Here is a 16,575-nt window from a genome sequence, read left to right as displayed (position 1 = left end):
AGTTAACTGTTAACAAATTCCAAAATACATAATGCCGCTGTTAAGAGAATATTTTACTGATGCCGGCTGACTGATAAGAAGTGCACATTCCTGAATAACTTCCTAGTTTCTATGAGGATCTGTTGTATCATTTATCAAATGAATGGTCATCCAATTTTCTTCGAATCCTTTGTTTTCTTTACAGCCTTTTCAATATGTAATATTTCACAATACATGTCCAAATAAAATTCCACCTCTAACTTTCATGACAGTAAAGACATGTTTCTTCTCATGTTCACAACTACAAAACAGAACACTTACAATGATACGAACGTATTGTCACTAGAGCAAAGCCATGGGTTCATTATAGAACCGATGGAGAGATAAAGGTTTGGAGTTGAAGGACAACGACATCATTCTCCATTTTGTAAATTCAAACACTTCGCGCCAAAATGTGTCGCCAGTGTGTAAGTTTTTGAATCAACTCTATCTATATTCAAAGAAAGGGGAAAACGTTGTGCAAGATTTCATTGTGTTCACTGTTGACAAATTCCACAGGTAACTACGAAAATGGTTGTTCTCAAAGCAGACAACAAAATGCCAATTATATTTTGAAAAGATCATTTTACAGTCTCCTCTCAATTCTAGTTCCATTTTAATTCTAAAGTTGAAAGAGACATCTTAATAACTGTTCTGAAATTCACGTATTCAGGATTCAATTGAGTCTCAAAAGTATTTTAATGATTGTTGTTTGATAACTTATAAATTAGAAATAATTAAATCCACATAAATATATTTTTGACATATGTAAAGTATTTGTAAAACGCGCTTAACCAAAGAACATATAAGGCTTGATAAATTCCATCATCAACAGTTGAAGGAAGTTATCAACAGAAGATACCAAACTATGATTAAAGATTAATTCCTGAATGAGCGGAAAAGAGAAAAAAAGACTAATATCCTTCAAAGTTCTAAAATATAGACGGAACCATTCCAACCCTGCCTAAAAGGAGACGTAGAAATTACAACATATTGGCAGATATAAAAAAAATCATAGACCAGTTTAAAATCAACTAAAAATCACTCTACCCATTCTCAAAACTTTTGGATTTTGTAAAAATGCTGTGGATCTATTTAAATAAATCAGAACCATTGCTAAAATGAATAGTATTGAATGAATCCGAAGCATCGCCTGATTTAAGCTGCAATGCACTTAGCTCTTCAGTATAGTCGTAAAAAGGCCATTAAATCAAGTGAGATGTGTAACTTCTACTCCATAGTATAAGTTGGCATCAAACAGGGATTGCAATGGACAATTGAAATCAAGCAAAGTCAAATGTTATATACATAAAATACACGAAATCTAAAGGATTGTATGAAAACGACTGTCAATATATGGTTTTGTAATAACAAAATGATATATTCATACGTTCCAAACTGCAGACAATTGACGCTATCAGGGCTGGGGTAGGCGCTGTTGTTTGGCAATCCAAATCTACCACAGTCATCAGCATAGTATTGCCATACAGTGAAGTCACTGTTGTCATCCTTTTGTCTTAGAATTGTTACAGCTTTGGGTAAAGGACTGTAAAACTGAATTACCACATAGAAAACCTAAGTTGAATTAGGAGTAAAAATACAAATTAGTATTACTGAAAACCACAGAAAGGTCAAAAACAAGAAATAGTACTTAAAAGAAAGTATGTTAAATGGTGTAGAATAAGCTTGAACAAAAGAAAATATCCACATGTTTAAAATTAAGATTAACCAATAAAATTATTTTTTTAAAATGAAAATTAATGTTGATGCGAAACATCACAGCAATGAATTTATAAGAGAGGTTTTTATCTTCACTCATAAAATATTATTGAAAATTATTGATTTATTATTGGAAATTATTTATACATAGATATAATAGATATTAAATCCCTTTTCACCTGAAAATCATCCCCTAAGTCAACTTCAATCTCCACTTCATTCTGAAACTTGGAAATCCACATACTGTTACTGTTTCCATCGTTAATGTACTCTAAGGGATGCGCATCTCTAGAAATTCGAATAGTGGAATCGGTTGTATCATCACGTGCTCCATTCTTGATACAGTAGTTATGTTGGTTTGGTTTGACTCTTGGGAAAAGTCCCTGGCACCGACAGTCAGTTTGAACCCTGACAGAAGGTAACTGGCCTGTATAGATCTCTTCAACTTCCCTATTCATCAAAAGAAGGACATAAAATTCTATTAGTTTTGCGCAGATCTTTAGAGTGATCGACTATTTAAAGGAGCCCAAACGATTATATGTTTCTCACCCCACCATATACTGACAGCGCTGTTTCAGCATTTTCTGTTGTCGGCATATAATGAGATGAATAAAAACGTTTTTTTAAATAAAAATATTTTTAAAGAAATAGGAAAATAGATTATTTCCCTTAGTTGTGTTAAAATTATTAAACACTACAATGAAATTAACTCACATAAAAATAAATTTCAATATGGTGTTGTTGTTAGTAATTAGTAAAGATATTGACGGTAACGATGGTCATTGTGTGGGTTAAGATGATACTAAGACTAATGGTGGTGATAGTAGTGGTGTGGTGGATGATGATGATGATGATGATGATGATGGATGATGATATGATGCTGATGATGATGATGATGATGATGATGAGTGATGTGATAATAGTGATGCCAATAATAATGCTGTAATATGACTGATGATGATGATTGTGGTGATTATTGATGACGATGTTGATGTGGAGATGGATAAAGGTGAGTGTGGTAGAGCCTAGCAAAAGAAAATAATGATGCTGTGGTGGTGGTGATAATAATAATAATAATAATAATAATAATAATAATAATAATAATAATAATAATAATAATAATAATAATAATAATAATAATAATAATAATAATAATAATAAAAATATTAATAATAATAATAATAATAGATAAATATATAGATATATAGATAGATAGATAGCATTTGTGTAGCGCATAGCTATGACTAGATCATGCTCGATACACTTCATAGTTATCTATAATACCTACCTGTTTGATATTGCGAGGCCATAGACGTCAAGATCTTGAAGTTTACCGATGAATTGAGAGGAACCTGGCAATTATAGAGAGCTTAAAGCATCATGACGGAGAAGGAAAAGGGAAGACAAAAATAATAAATGGTAAACTAGATGTAGACATTGTTATCATAATACATTAATCCCAATTACTAAATCAATTTGTCTAAATATCAATTACATTTTTAAAATACCACGTGTCGAGTCCAGAGTCTAATGTCGCTCAATAATTAAGATTTATCCTATTGTTCCAAAGAAATCCCATCTGTAAGATTAAAAAAAAACAACAGTAAAGTAGCCACGTGGATTTTTGTTGACAACGACCGTTCAAAGTCAAACTCAGTTGTCTTCAAATGATGGCTTTCTTTGTAAAATTATCTTCAACAATTATCATTCAATTGCTCATTTACATTTTTTTAAACAAAAAAATAGAGCTTTGATATAGCGCAATAGCCATTAAATGTGCTCAAAGCGCTTTACAAAGGGTCCCTGACCAACAGCAACACGTAACATGTAGAACGAGACACAACGCCTGTTAGGCGATATTACATTTTTTTTCCGACAGAGACAACGCTGTTGACGGCCAGGTAATCATTTTACACCTGACTACGGTGAGAGAATGTGAGTAAAGAGTCTTTTCCAAGGACTCAACTATGCGCCGAGCGAGGCTCGAACCCAGGACCTTCCAATCCGATAGCGAGTGTCATGCCACTAGACCACATAGACGCACGTCCGTTAGAATGCAATAAAATAGCCTCACTCAGCTATTTGCTATTGATTTTAGACTGTCAGTAAATTCTCTCTGTCAGACTGAACAAATAATTTTGTGTTTGGGCACGATTGATATGGCGGGCTGTGAGCATTTAGTAGCATGAGATCAATATTTATTACAGATCTTCAATACTTATCAATCATGACTCATTTGAAAGAACATTTGCCATGACATCAAAACATCCCTCTTACCGTCTATACTTTGGCCGATTCGGTAATTTCCATCTCGGTCAGGAATGGGGCTTACTAAAGTTCTGGTACCAGTTGATGCAAAGTCAATTCCAGTGCCGTTCACAAAGAAACTGACACTTACGTCATGAACCTGTTACATAATATAGATAATATTTTAATTGAGGCAATATAAGGCGCTTAGTACAACAAGAAAAAGAAGGATGTATTTATTATTTAATAGTGATTTCGTGTGACTCCTATCACCAAAAACAAATCCCTTATCAACTTTTTGACCCTTGATATCATATTTATGCTAAATTGAGTGGGGGAAAATGAAAGTATCGGACTTATGAATCATTTTATTTATTCAATTCACTAAAACAAGAAAATCAACCTTGTTAGCTTTCAATATTCCCTCATCATAATATATTGTTCATGGTGGCGGGATACATTATTATTATTATTATTATTATTATTATTATTATTATTATTATTATTATTATTATTATTATTATTATTATTATTATTATTTTGTTTGTTTGGATTATCTTCGTATGAAAACTAGAACCACCTAACATATCCGTTTTATTTTTAAGCCACTCTTTCAAAAACATTCCTCATTATGCAGTGCTTTTGATATTCTATCTTCACTAAATTTAGATGCTTAAACCATCTTATGTTGGTTTCTAAACATCTAAGTTGGTATTCTTTTTTTTCTCTCTAAAACTTTCCTCTTTTGGTTTCATTTATTGTTGCTTTACTCTCTTACCTCATGATAACTCCTGTAATATGAAGGCTAATCCAGTGGCGGTTCTAGCCTATTTACAGTGGGTGGGCAAAGAGGATTCGGTCATATATATATATATATATTTTTTTTTTTTATTATTTTTTTTTTTTTATTTTTTTTTTTTTTTTTGTTTTTTTTTTTAATAAAATTTTTTTTTGATTTTTTTTTTCGCCTTTAAACAAAAAATATTTCAACCACCAATAATCACATTCACAATGAAATGACAATACCAGTAGATTTTAATTCTTCCAAACGTAATCAAAAATGAATCACGAAAGAGAATACAACAAAAAAATAAAGCGACGAGACATAATGCGACGACACCTTGACAATACAAGTCCATTTCCTTCACTCGAAAAATTAAAGAGATGCTTTAATCCCTCAACGGCGATATTAATATTGCTTTTACATATTTCTGGTTTTAGTACGTAGTAACCTTAAAGTTTTCATGGAGAAGCAACAACAGCGATAAGACTCGAGTTTCATTCAGAGCTCAAATTGCATAATTTTTACTGCTGTCTTGGTGGTCAGAATGATTGTGCCGGTGGTGGTAGTGGTTGGAATAGTGGTAGCGGTGGTGGTGGTGGTGGAGGAGGAGGAGGAAGACGAGGCGGTGAGGGGTAATTATGGTAGTGGTTTTGGTGGTGCTGTTGGTTAGAATGATAGTTGTGGAGACGATGACGGAAATTGTATGGTGATGTTGATATTGTTTTTATTTCTATTGTTGTACTTGTTGTTAATATTGTTGTTGTTGTTGTTAATGATGATGATGATGATGATGATGATGATGATGATGATGATGATGATGATGATGATGATGATGATGATTATGATGACAACGACGATGTCGTCGACAATGATGGTTACCATACGATATTACAAAATTTATTCAATCTTAGGCTTTCGCCAATTAATCATACAATTTGATGACCACATACATGAAAGTGGAAAATAATGGCAAATGGGACCAAACAATAAACTGATACCATTAATAACCACCAAAAAAAAAATACAACAATAGTAATACCACCAATACGTACAATAATAATAACAATGATAATAATAATAATAATAATAATAATAATAATAATAATAATAATAATAACAATAATAATAATAATAATAATAATATTAATAATAATAATAATAATAATAATAATAATAATAATAATAATAATAATAATAATAATAATAATAATAATAATAATATTACCATCATCATTACTACTACCACCACCGCTACCACTATACCACCATCACCATCATTATTACGTTTCCAATTATTTTTTCTCGTTTTTTAAAATTTGATATCTATCAAAACAGACGAAAATTCCGGTGATTTTTTTAAAGGGTAGTTAAAATATCTACGATTTTATTAGCCCTGAAAACTACGATTTTTATTTTCCTATCTAAAGTAGGCAGGTCTGCTATGACAAGTATCAGTATCAGTTCCATAGTCAAAATAAGACAAACAAAAACAACGTTTATTTAATATTAGGCTTTCGCCAATACTTCATACAATATAATTAAGACAAAATAATGTTACCAATCTCTCCTCGTGTATTCGTTTGACTATCGTCACAATAATTACCGTGTTATCTTTGCTCCTTACCCAACCAATCCCTTGCTTCCCGCCTCTTCATCGCGAACCATCTTATGTATGTATTAGCTTCAGGACGGGCAAGTACGGAATCTGCCCACCCTTCCGTATTTCCTCTATAACTTAGAATTCAACTATCTCCTTACTCAGAAGAGTATTTCTCGTATACTAATTCAATTGTTGAGAAAACCAAAATGGTGGTTATATTTTATATATTTATTTAGTCGTGACTTTTGAATAAAAGTGTTTTATTTTATTAGAGGGAATACAATAGAAAATTACATTGTTTTGCAAAAATATTTAGTCTGGCAATAAAAATACAGCGGTAATTACTTTAAGAATAATAAAAAAAAAAAGAATTAACAAATTAATTTGTTAAAAAACAAAACAAAAAACAACAACAAAAAACAACAACAACAACAACAAACAAATAAGAAAACAATTTAAATAAATGAGTTTTGAGAAACACTAAAGAAAACGAGGGGAAAAAAAAGAAATAATTTAAATGGATAAACAAATATATTAAAACAACACAAACTAATACTAAATTGATATAATATTAGTAAATTAATAAATTTAATTCAATACTGGAACCTTCCCAGCACAAGTAAGGCAATAAATAAGAAAAAGTTCGTTTGCCAAAATCTCTATTTAGTGTACACTGGTTAATAAGGTGGGCTCATTTGAATTAGCCCGACCTAGTACTAGAGAGGCCAGACAGCAAAATCACCGTCAGGCGACGTGACGATGAGATGACGATGTGGGCGGAGTGGAGTGGAGTGGTTGGGGGGGGGGGGGGGGGGTGATAAAAAGAACAGGAGCGTATCCTGGTTTATGTATTACGGGATGCATGGTGATTCGCAATCTATCAAAAATACACACAAATTGATTTCAGTACAAAGTATCAATTTTAAGTAGTAACTTTTGAAATTATCTAATTTAGATTTGATTATTTCGGACCTGGTAATACAGCATATAACTTGAAAAAACAGGCTGGTATTTGCCCACCCTGCCCATTATTACCAGCCGTCCCTGGGCTAATCCACCTACATCATTATTTACCTCATGAAGTTTGTCTCAGTAATTTATGACATTCACTTTTTTGTAAAAAACAACTCACTATTTATCACCAAACGACATTATTTGAGAAGATTAACAATGCTGCTCTATTCTATGGAACCACCCAACAACTGTGTCGTCTGCACGTCAGTGTGAGGGATAGAATTACACCGCTTTGTCATAGGTGAAATCTAGATGGGTCGTACACTCGGCCATCTTAGAGGATAAGGATAACAACAGGATTAAAAGGAGGATAAATAAACGGATAGATAGTTAGATGGATAGATTGATATATAAATAGATAGATAGAAATATAGATAGATAGATAGATAGATATATAGATAGATAGATAGATAGATAGATAGATAGATGGATAGATAGATACGTGGATAGATAGAATGATAGATATATAAATAGATAGAAATATAAATAGATAGATAGATAGATAGATAGATAGATAGATAGATAGATAGATAGATAGATAGATAGATAGATAGGGTAAGGATAACATGGTTAAAAGGATAGATAGATAGATAGATAGATAGATAGATAGATAGATAGATAGATAGATAGATAGATAGATAGATAGATAGACAGATAGGGTAAGTATAACAGGATTAAAAGGAGGATAAATAAACGGATAGATAGTAGATAGATAGATAGATAGATAGATAGATAGATAGATAGATAGATAGATAGATAGATAGATAGATAGACAGATAGATAGATAGAAAATATGAAAAAGATACGACAGATACTCAGACAGATATGATCTAAGTTAGAGAGGAAAGAACGAAGGTTGGTATTAATTAATAAACATATAGAAATATAGATAATTGGGTAGATAGATAGATGGTATGTGGGTAGGCAGATATCAGGTGAATAGATTACTCTTGATTACACACACTGATTGTGATAGAAAAACACACTGACGGGTGGACGAGTAAACTCAATCTTAGGCTAGCAAGATATTTAGGGATGTATTTATGAAGAAAGGCAATAATCTTCTATATTTATACCCCCCCCCCCCCCTTTTTTTTTTTTTCAAAATGCTTTACTGAATGAAAGGTGAATAAAGGAATCAAGGAACTCGGCTTTCTTAGAATGACAAGACCATCCGAGTTATCTAAGAGGGAGAAAAACGAGCCTTGTAAGGAAGAATCTCTTATTGCCCTTTTATTTACTTTGATATGCTTTGACGCAAAAGTGACGATGATTCAGTTTATTTTTGTTGAAGTTTTTATATGATCTTGGCATGTTCCCTTTGGTGGGTTTAGATCAAGGAGTGCAGTGCGATGGAGATTCCTTTGCTGGCTTTGCCTTCTTACAGCATGCATAATAGATGTCCTCTCTTGATTGGAAGCTCCTTCTCATCACGCAATTTCCATAGGTTATACTCCCCCCTCTCTATGGTTATCTTTCTTGACTCCAAAATCCATCAATATTTCTCTAAATAAATAATCCCCCATCTTTAATGAAATATGACCCCGCCCTAACAGTTGCACGTCTTTAGGGTAGGTCTATAATATGGTGTTGTTGATGACTGGGTGACTCACAAGTTTTATTTCGTAAACATATTGAGTTTATATTTGTCTGTGTGTATGTGTGTGTTGTATTGTGTTGTATGTGTATGTGTGTGTGTGTGTGTGTGTGTGTGTGTGTGTGTGTGTAAATATGATGTAGCCTTAAATGAGAGAAATGAATACACTTATCAATCAACGACGATGAAAGGATGATGATGACGAAGAGGAAGAAGGGGGGGGGGGGAAGAGAGAGAAAGAGGAAGAGAACCATTGTGAGGAGCAGGGGGGAGATAACGGAAGGTGAGGTGGACGGAATGGGGGACGAAGAAGAAGAAGAAGAAGAAGAAGAAGAAGAAGAAGAAGAAGAAGAAGAAGAAGAAGAAGAAGAAGAAGAAGAAGAAGAAGAAGAAGAAGATGAAGAAGAAGAAGAAGAAGAAGAAGAAGAAGAAGAAGAAGAAGAAGAAGAAGAAGAAGAAGATCAACAGCAACCGCAGTAGCATAAGCAGCAGCAGCATCAATAGAAGAGAAGGATGAGAAGGAAACGCGTGAGGGAGAGTTTGAATAAAGAATACATTATAATAATGACGTGCCTGGAAAGCAATGTGCGCCCATTCCCGAATGGAAATGTCGGCGTCCATTGGGACGATGAGGACGACTCCTTGGCTCTTGTATGTCAAAGTAAATCCTGCGGTCCCAACCTCAAGGGTGAATAATACCTCGTTGCTACTGCTTATTTTCTGTATAAGTGTTCTGATTGGGGGGTTGAGAGAGAAAAAAAACCAATTAAAAAATAAACATGAACAACAATTCTAAAAACCTGGGGAAAAAAGAAGAAACGTGTCGGCTTGAAAGAAGACAGTCCATTTTGCATAACTTGTCATTTTTGCAGAATTTGTTCTATGGAAAGAAAAATGATAGCAATAACAAGTAAGACCGAATAACTTAAATTGTCTGTAAGATAAGGCACTGGAGCAGATAGTGTTGAATCTACCTCTGTAACTTTACACAACAAACTTTTTTTTGCACGAAGTCTTGAAAAGCAGAACCTAATGAACCGTCATTGACGAGACTACAATTCATTTTTGTTGTTGTTTCTTTCTCGTGATTTTTTTCTTTTTGCTGACGAAAATTTGGCCCATAAAAGTTCCTTTTATTTGTAGTGTTAAGAACTCGAGTCATTCTATTTTCCTGAGGATATAATATATTATTTTATAACAACCCTAGTATCAATATTGCGAAAAAAAGGGAACAAGAAAGAGAAGGGTTAGGTTTGTATCAGTAAGATAAAAGAGGTGTAGAGGGAAACTGTATAAATGGAAGTAAGAGATGGGGCAAGTAGAGGAAGAGGATGGCTGATGGCTGAAAGGGGTGAAATAGCTTGCTATATTATTTTATAGAGTAGACACACTATCCCATACCCTTTGTCTATCGTATCCAGCCATATCCATGCCGTGATGGTGAAAGATGAGATACCCTCGGTGTCCAGACGAGGCGATACTATTGAAGCCAAATAGCAGGTAGATCCATTCTGTATGAGAACTGTTGAATAAGTCCCGCTTATTGATCTAGGTCTAACGTTGACAGTGTCTGCCAGAACACACTCGCCAGAGCCAGGACTTGTAGCTGAGAAAATAAATGTGGTTCTTATCATCATCATTATCATCATCATCATCATCATCATCATCATCATCATCAACAACAACAACAACAACAACATCAACATCAACATCATCATCATCACCATAACGGCCACCACCACCACCACCACCACCACCATCATCATCATCATCATCATCATCATCATCATCATTATCATCATCATCATCATCATCATCATCATCATCATCATCATCATAATCATCATCATTAGCATTATTTGTATGCAAAGATAAATTGTTTAAAAATCAATGTGTTGGATTATCTAATTCAAGAATGGCGCTGTGTTTTTGATTATTTGTTTATTTTATTTTATTTTATTTTTATCTTTTCTTAATTCTTACTTTAGGTTTGTTTTGTTTTTTTCTAAAATTTAAGTACCAGTGGTTGGAGAAAAAAAATCCCAGATCTTACCTACAAGAAGACTGTACTTTTTCGGAAGAGATGTTCGACCAGGGCATGTTTGAACACAGTAACCTTGAACACAACCCCCGGAATCTACAGATTCTCCATTCGTAGAACTGAGACAGTAGGCGTTCCTCAAAGGTATGCCACATGTACTGTCTGTCGGGTTCGTGGACACCACTTTCTTTAAAGCGGCATTAAATAACGGTGGGAAAGAGCCTTGACCATTGATGGGTTGTGGAAGCGAAAGTATGAAAAATGTTAGAGCTACGGACGTCAGGAAGATTGAAGACGGAAATGTTGGCTTCCAGAGGAGCATTTTCTCTGGTGAACAATTTCTCACTGCAGAATTGTTGAGTCGATTTTTCCCTGGTCGGGATCTATCGATGCATTTTATGTGGTGAGTTTCCTGTAGAGATATGTTTTAAAAGTAGATTATTAGGCGGTGATCAAGGGAATCATATTTGGGTTGGAAATTGTAGTGAAGGTTTTAGATCTGATCATCCATTGAAGTTGTTGTTGGTGGTAGTACTATGCTAGTTTATACATGGGTAGTGAGCATGGAGCAGAAAAGTGGAAATGAGCCACGAGAAGTGGAAAAGGAGGCGATGGAGCAGAGTGAGTAATAGAAGGAAGAGAACTGAGAGAAAGAGGACAGAATGAGGAGGAGGAGGAGGAGGAGGAGGAGGAGGAGGAGGAGGAGGAGGAGGAGGCTATGTGGTCTAGTGGTATGACACTCGCCTTCAGATCGGAAAGTCAAGGGTTCGATTCCCGCTAAGAGCGGCACATAGTTGAGTCATTCGAAAAGGCCCTTTATTCACATTCTCTGAGTGTAGTCGGGTGTAAAATCAGTACCTAGCCGTTAACAGCATTGTCTCTATCCGAAAGAAAAGTGTAATATTGTCAAGTCTCTCCTGCACGTTACGTGTTGCTGTTGGGCAAGCACCCGTTGTAAAGCGCTTTGAGCACGTTTACTGGATACCACACTATATAAATGCTCATGTTTTTTTTTCAGAAGGAGGAGGAGGAGGAGGAGGAGGAGGAGGAGGAGGAAAAGGAGGGAAGAGGTTGTTATGGATGTTGTAGGTAATTAATGGACGGATGCGGTGGCCTGCCTCAAAGACCGTAAAACAATGTTAATTGGGGCAGTATTGCCTTATTAATCACTTCTAACACTAAAACCCTCAGCATCCACTAAATTAATAGGAGTCTAATAGTTTCACTATTCTTTGGATTAAAGACAGACCATCATAATAACGATGTCAATATATTGTTGTTCCCAATAATACTTGAACACGCGATAAACGATTAAATCATGTTTAATCAATTACATACTGTAGCACTTTATTAAGGGCGTCCATCAACACGCCAGTAACAGCTGGTACGACCCTTTTATTAGAATTAAGAAGAATGGAATAGCTTAGAAATAGGAGCGACGTTAGCTCTCCTATTTCTAGGGGAATAGGCACCAGTCAAAACACGAACATGTACAAATAGACACATACTTACCAAAATAGGAATACACGCATGCATACACAGACACACATACGCGCGCGCGCATACACACTATACGCGTGTCAATACAATCTATTAAAAGCCATCGTGCTTGTTGAAAATGAGATTGAAATCAATTTTTTAAATTTAAAAAAAAGAGTATTTGATTTTATAAATTGCTTTTTCTCCTTGAACAGTAGGTATTTAATAATACCCCCCCTCCCCCCACACACACATATACATACATACATATATAATATATATATAATATATATATATATATATATATATATATATATATATATATATATATATATATATCCACACAATGATGCTCAGCGCAAAATGCAAAACTAAAGACGGGGTCCTTTAATGGTCGAATTGAAGGGAAAAGAGCTTAAGTAGTAGCATCAATTTTAAATATGATATTCATTACAGGATATAGATTTAAAATCATGAATGTAGCTAGACATGATAACAATCTATGGTAAACTTAATTTGAAAGTTTGTGATCTTGAATACCACCCCGTATAGAGTTTGAGAATAAAAACTCGTGGCTCTCTTGGTAGTTTTAACTCACTCAACCCTAACAACGACCAAAGGGGTTGCAATTACCCCATGCCTATTTATTACATTTTTCTGAGACAAATTATAGGTTTAGAGTTTAGATCAAAGCTAATGTTTTTAATTTTTACAGTTGATGGTAGATGAATAAAAATATATATGCACATGCTCATTCTCAATACATTTTTTTTCAAATTTTGAAAACAAACAAAAATCTAGGACTGATTGAGTTAAAGTTATTATTTCTCTTTTAATGAAATGATAATGGTAATAAGTATCGTTTGATAAATCAGTTTGGATCATTCGATGCTATGAAATGTAAAACATTGGTGACTGTTTTAAATCAAACATAATACTTGTTTTTATCAAATTATGTAAATAAAATATTATTCCTATTAGTCTTTCACCAACGACATGGTATGGTTTGATAAGTATAATTTACTAGACGTACGCAACAGATATTACACTTTACCTTTATAATTACACCCCCATTCTTGGGTCAAATTGTCCCCTACCAATTTGTAGTCCTTCAGAGCTATTAGGCTCACGGAGCCAAAGTTTATCCCGGTTTCAATAGCGAGAAACTGACAAAAATATTGGTTGCTACCTTTTGGATTGGACGCCGGTCTATCGCAAAGTTATTTCCGCAGGATCTAATAGACCCAGCTATCCAATCACTGCTGGGTGGACATGGGATCAGAAAATATTATTTCGACTTCACCTGGAAACGATCTCGGTCCATTTGCATATGAAGCAAGCGCTCTAAAAACAAACTTGTCGGTCCCCCCCCCCCCCCCCCCCCCCAATCCCCTTTCACCAATATGGCCTATACATATTCAATAACTTATTTATTTTTCATTCTATATTTTGTCACAATATTATACACGTTTTCAACTTCTAGCACTTGTCAAATAAAGATTAATTTAAAATCAAAGATTACATAATAACAAATAAGACAAATGTAAGACAGCTTAACCCCTGAGCGTGTGAAAATGTGCATAACGGAAGCTATTTGTTTAGGCCAGGTAACTACATTCTAAGATTGCTATTTCATAACAATATAAAGCGTTATGTTGAAACCATGTGCTTACACCAATGAAAATAAAAGAGTGTTCATGTGTAAATATCGAACCAAACAACGTGAAAAGGTGGGCTTTAATTAATTTCAAATCCGTTAGGTTAGGTGCGGCTTTGTGGTCTAGTGTTATGACACTCGCTTACGGATCGGAAGGTCCTGGGTTCGAGCCTCGCTCGGCGCATAGTTGAGTCCTTAGAAAAGATCTTTACTCACATTCTCTCACCGTACCCAGGTGTAAAATGAGTACCTGGCCGTCAACAACGTTGTCTCTGTCTGAAAAATTGTAATATCGCCTAACAGGCGTCATGTCTCTTTCTACACGTTACGTGTTGCTGTTGGTCAAGGACCATATGTAAAGCACGTTGGGCACATCTAATGGATATTGCCCTATATAAAAGCTCTATTTAAAAAAATAAATTAGGTTCAGAAAGAGAGCTGGCCATGTCAACCAATGTATTTTTCAGGTTATCTATTGGATTAAATGGCGAGTTGAGAGTTGAGGAAGAAAGAGAAATCAGTTACTTCTATGTCGTCCGAGTGGAATAGATTTAGGATGGTCATTCAAAATATTATTTTTAGAAATGTTATGTTAATTGAATACGTCACCTTAACAATTTTCAACGAGAGAGATATGAGGGAAAAGAGGAGAGAGAGAGAGAGAGAGAGAGAGAGAGAGAGAGAGAGAGAGAGAGGGAGAGAGAGAGAGGGGGGTGTTTGTATGTGTTTGTGTTTGTGTGTGTGTGTGTGTGTGTGTGTGAAGGAGAGAGAAGAAAGAAGAAAGAAGAGAGAGAGAGAGAGAGAGAGAGAGAGAGAGAGAGAGAGAAAGAGAGAGAGAGAGAGAGAGAGAGAGAGAGAGAGAGAGAGAGAGAGAGAGAGAGAGATGTAGAGAGATGTACTTAAAACAACTTTTTTACTTTTCAAATATATTTTTTTCCTATGTCGAAAGCCAATTGTGTGTTAGCAAAAATAATTCAAGCGATGTTTAATCACCCATTCGAAAGCGCGACCCCATTCATACAAAAACAAAAACGCATGATACATTTTATGACTTATGTAATTGGAACCAATATATGTGAATAAATTAGTCTCATCTACATTCCGACGACATTCAAACACAACAAACGATCGATATTGTATTATTTCGTAAATTATACTTACGGTTGTGCTTTACACAACACAGTATGTCATTAATACCCACCCTACATGACACAATACTCATTATGCACGCACCTTACCTGTTTTATTAGTTGTTTTATGTCATGAACACACATTGCGAATTCACGTTACTCATCGTTAGAGCCAGGAATTCCCATAGCGGACTGCTGGACGTTTAAAACATAAAAATCTTTTGAGGTCAATCGAAGTAGACGACTACCGTTAGAAATATTTACACCAATGTAACTATAACGGAAGGCTTCATAGTTATTGGAAATAACATTTTAGACGAAACGCGTTATGGGTCGGGTTTTGGTGAATACACTTTAAATCCATGGTGTCCCAATATGTAAATTTCCAAGAAACTGTTATCATACTTCAATGTAACAGTTCCTTTTAATGCAATACATTACTCCAGGAATAAGAGCCGCGAATTCATAATATCATATACACCATAGAACTAAAAGCCTGCGGACAAAAGATAATTTACATCAAGATTCCGATAGCAAAATAATCCACGAAAATGACATACACCACACTTGAGATTTTTTTAAAGCAATCCACATGGTATAAGCAGAAGCATGGAGGTGAATTCATCGGCTCCCGTGCCACCATCATAAATAATTTCCTAGATCAGTCCCTCCACCCTATTGGTGTGAACTACGTCTTAGGGTGGGCATCTACTAACATATCGACCCATTCAACAACTGTGACAAATAGGAAATATCCTACTGCCATTTATACTTCACTCAACACAGTGTGCTTAATATTAGTATGAGCAGCCAAGGCGGATCACTGTTATATTATCAAGACCAGATTCTCCAACAGATGTTACAGTCACAACCATGACTGAGCTTTAGTAGCAGACACATTGTAATAATATATATGTCTAATCAAAATAATAGTGAATTATATTTTGTCGACAGTCACCGACAACCACGAGTAACCGGTATCAATTGTCCCTTTCTTTCCCCTCTGTTTTGTATTGAGAGATATCAAAACTAGCATCGTGATATAAAATGCGATGTTGACCAAGCTGTCACGCATGAATGAACTTTGTATGTTGATAAAGTTAGTTTGCAAAAAGAATGATAATTTAGATAATCTATATTCCCGATTAAAGGATCCGAGCGGCATGTTTATATATATATATATATATATATATTTAATATATATATATATATATATATATATATATATATATAATATATATATATATATATATTATAGTGTTGATGTGGCCAAAAAAATGTGAGTGAAA

General features: G+C 34.6%; 1 protein-coding gene across 1 annotated transcript in view; it reads right to left on the bottom strand.

The window, feature by feature from the left end:
• LOC144962924 (usherin-like) overlaps positions 1-15,648 on the bottom strand; it is a 100,622-nt gene extending 84,974 nt beyond the window's left edge. Inside the window, exons 1-8 of the mRNA XM_078896329.1 lie at positions 15,395-15,648; positions 11,033-11,432; positions 10,381-10,585; positions 9,553-9,712; positions 4,015-4,144; positions 3,026-3,089; positions 1,917-2,187; positions 1,409-1,593 (exon numbers count right to left, since the gene is read on the bottom strand). Coding sequence (XP_078752455.1) covers positions 1,409-1,593; positions 1,917-2,187; positions 3,026-3,089; positions 4,015-4,144; positions 9,553-9,712; positions 10,381-10,585; positions 11,033-11,432; positions 15,395-15,430 — 1,451 coding nt within the window. The 5' untranslated portion in view covers positions 15,431-15,648. The remainder of the gene's footprint in view (positions 1-1,408; positions 1,594-1,916; positions 2,188-3,025; positions 3,090-4,014; positions 4,145-9,552; positions 9,713-10,380; positions 10,586-11,032; positions 11,433-15,394) is intronic.
• Between the last annotated feature and the right edge of the window lie 927 nt (positions 15,649-16,575).

The sequence above is a fragment of the Berghia stephanieae genome, chromosome 1, assembly GCF_034508935.2.
Source record: "Berghia stephanieae isolate SIO BIC M18660-M18661 chromosome 1, UCSD_Bste_1.3, whole genome shotgun sequence".
In the NCBI taxonomy this organism is placed as follows: domain Eukaryota; kingdom Metazoa; phylum Mollusca; class Gastropoda; order Nudibranchia; family Aeolidiidae; genus Berghia; species Berghia stephanieae.
Note: the sequence above shows the minus strand (reverse complement) of the source record. Positions and strands in the feature narration are given on the sequence as shown.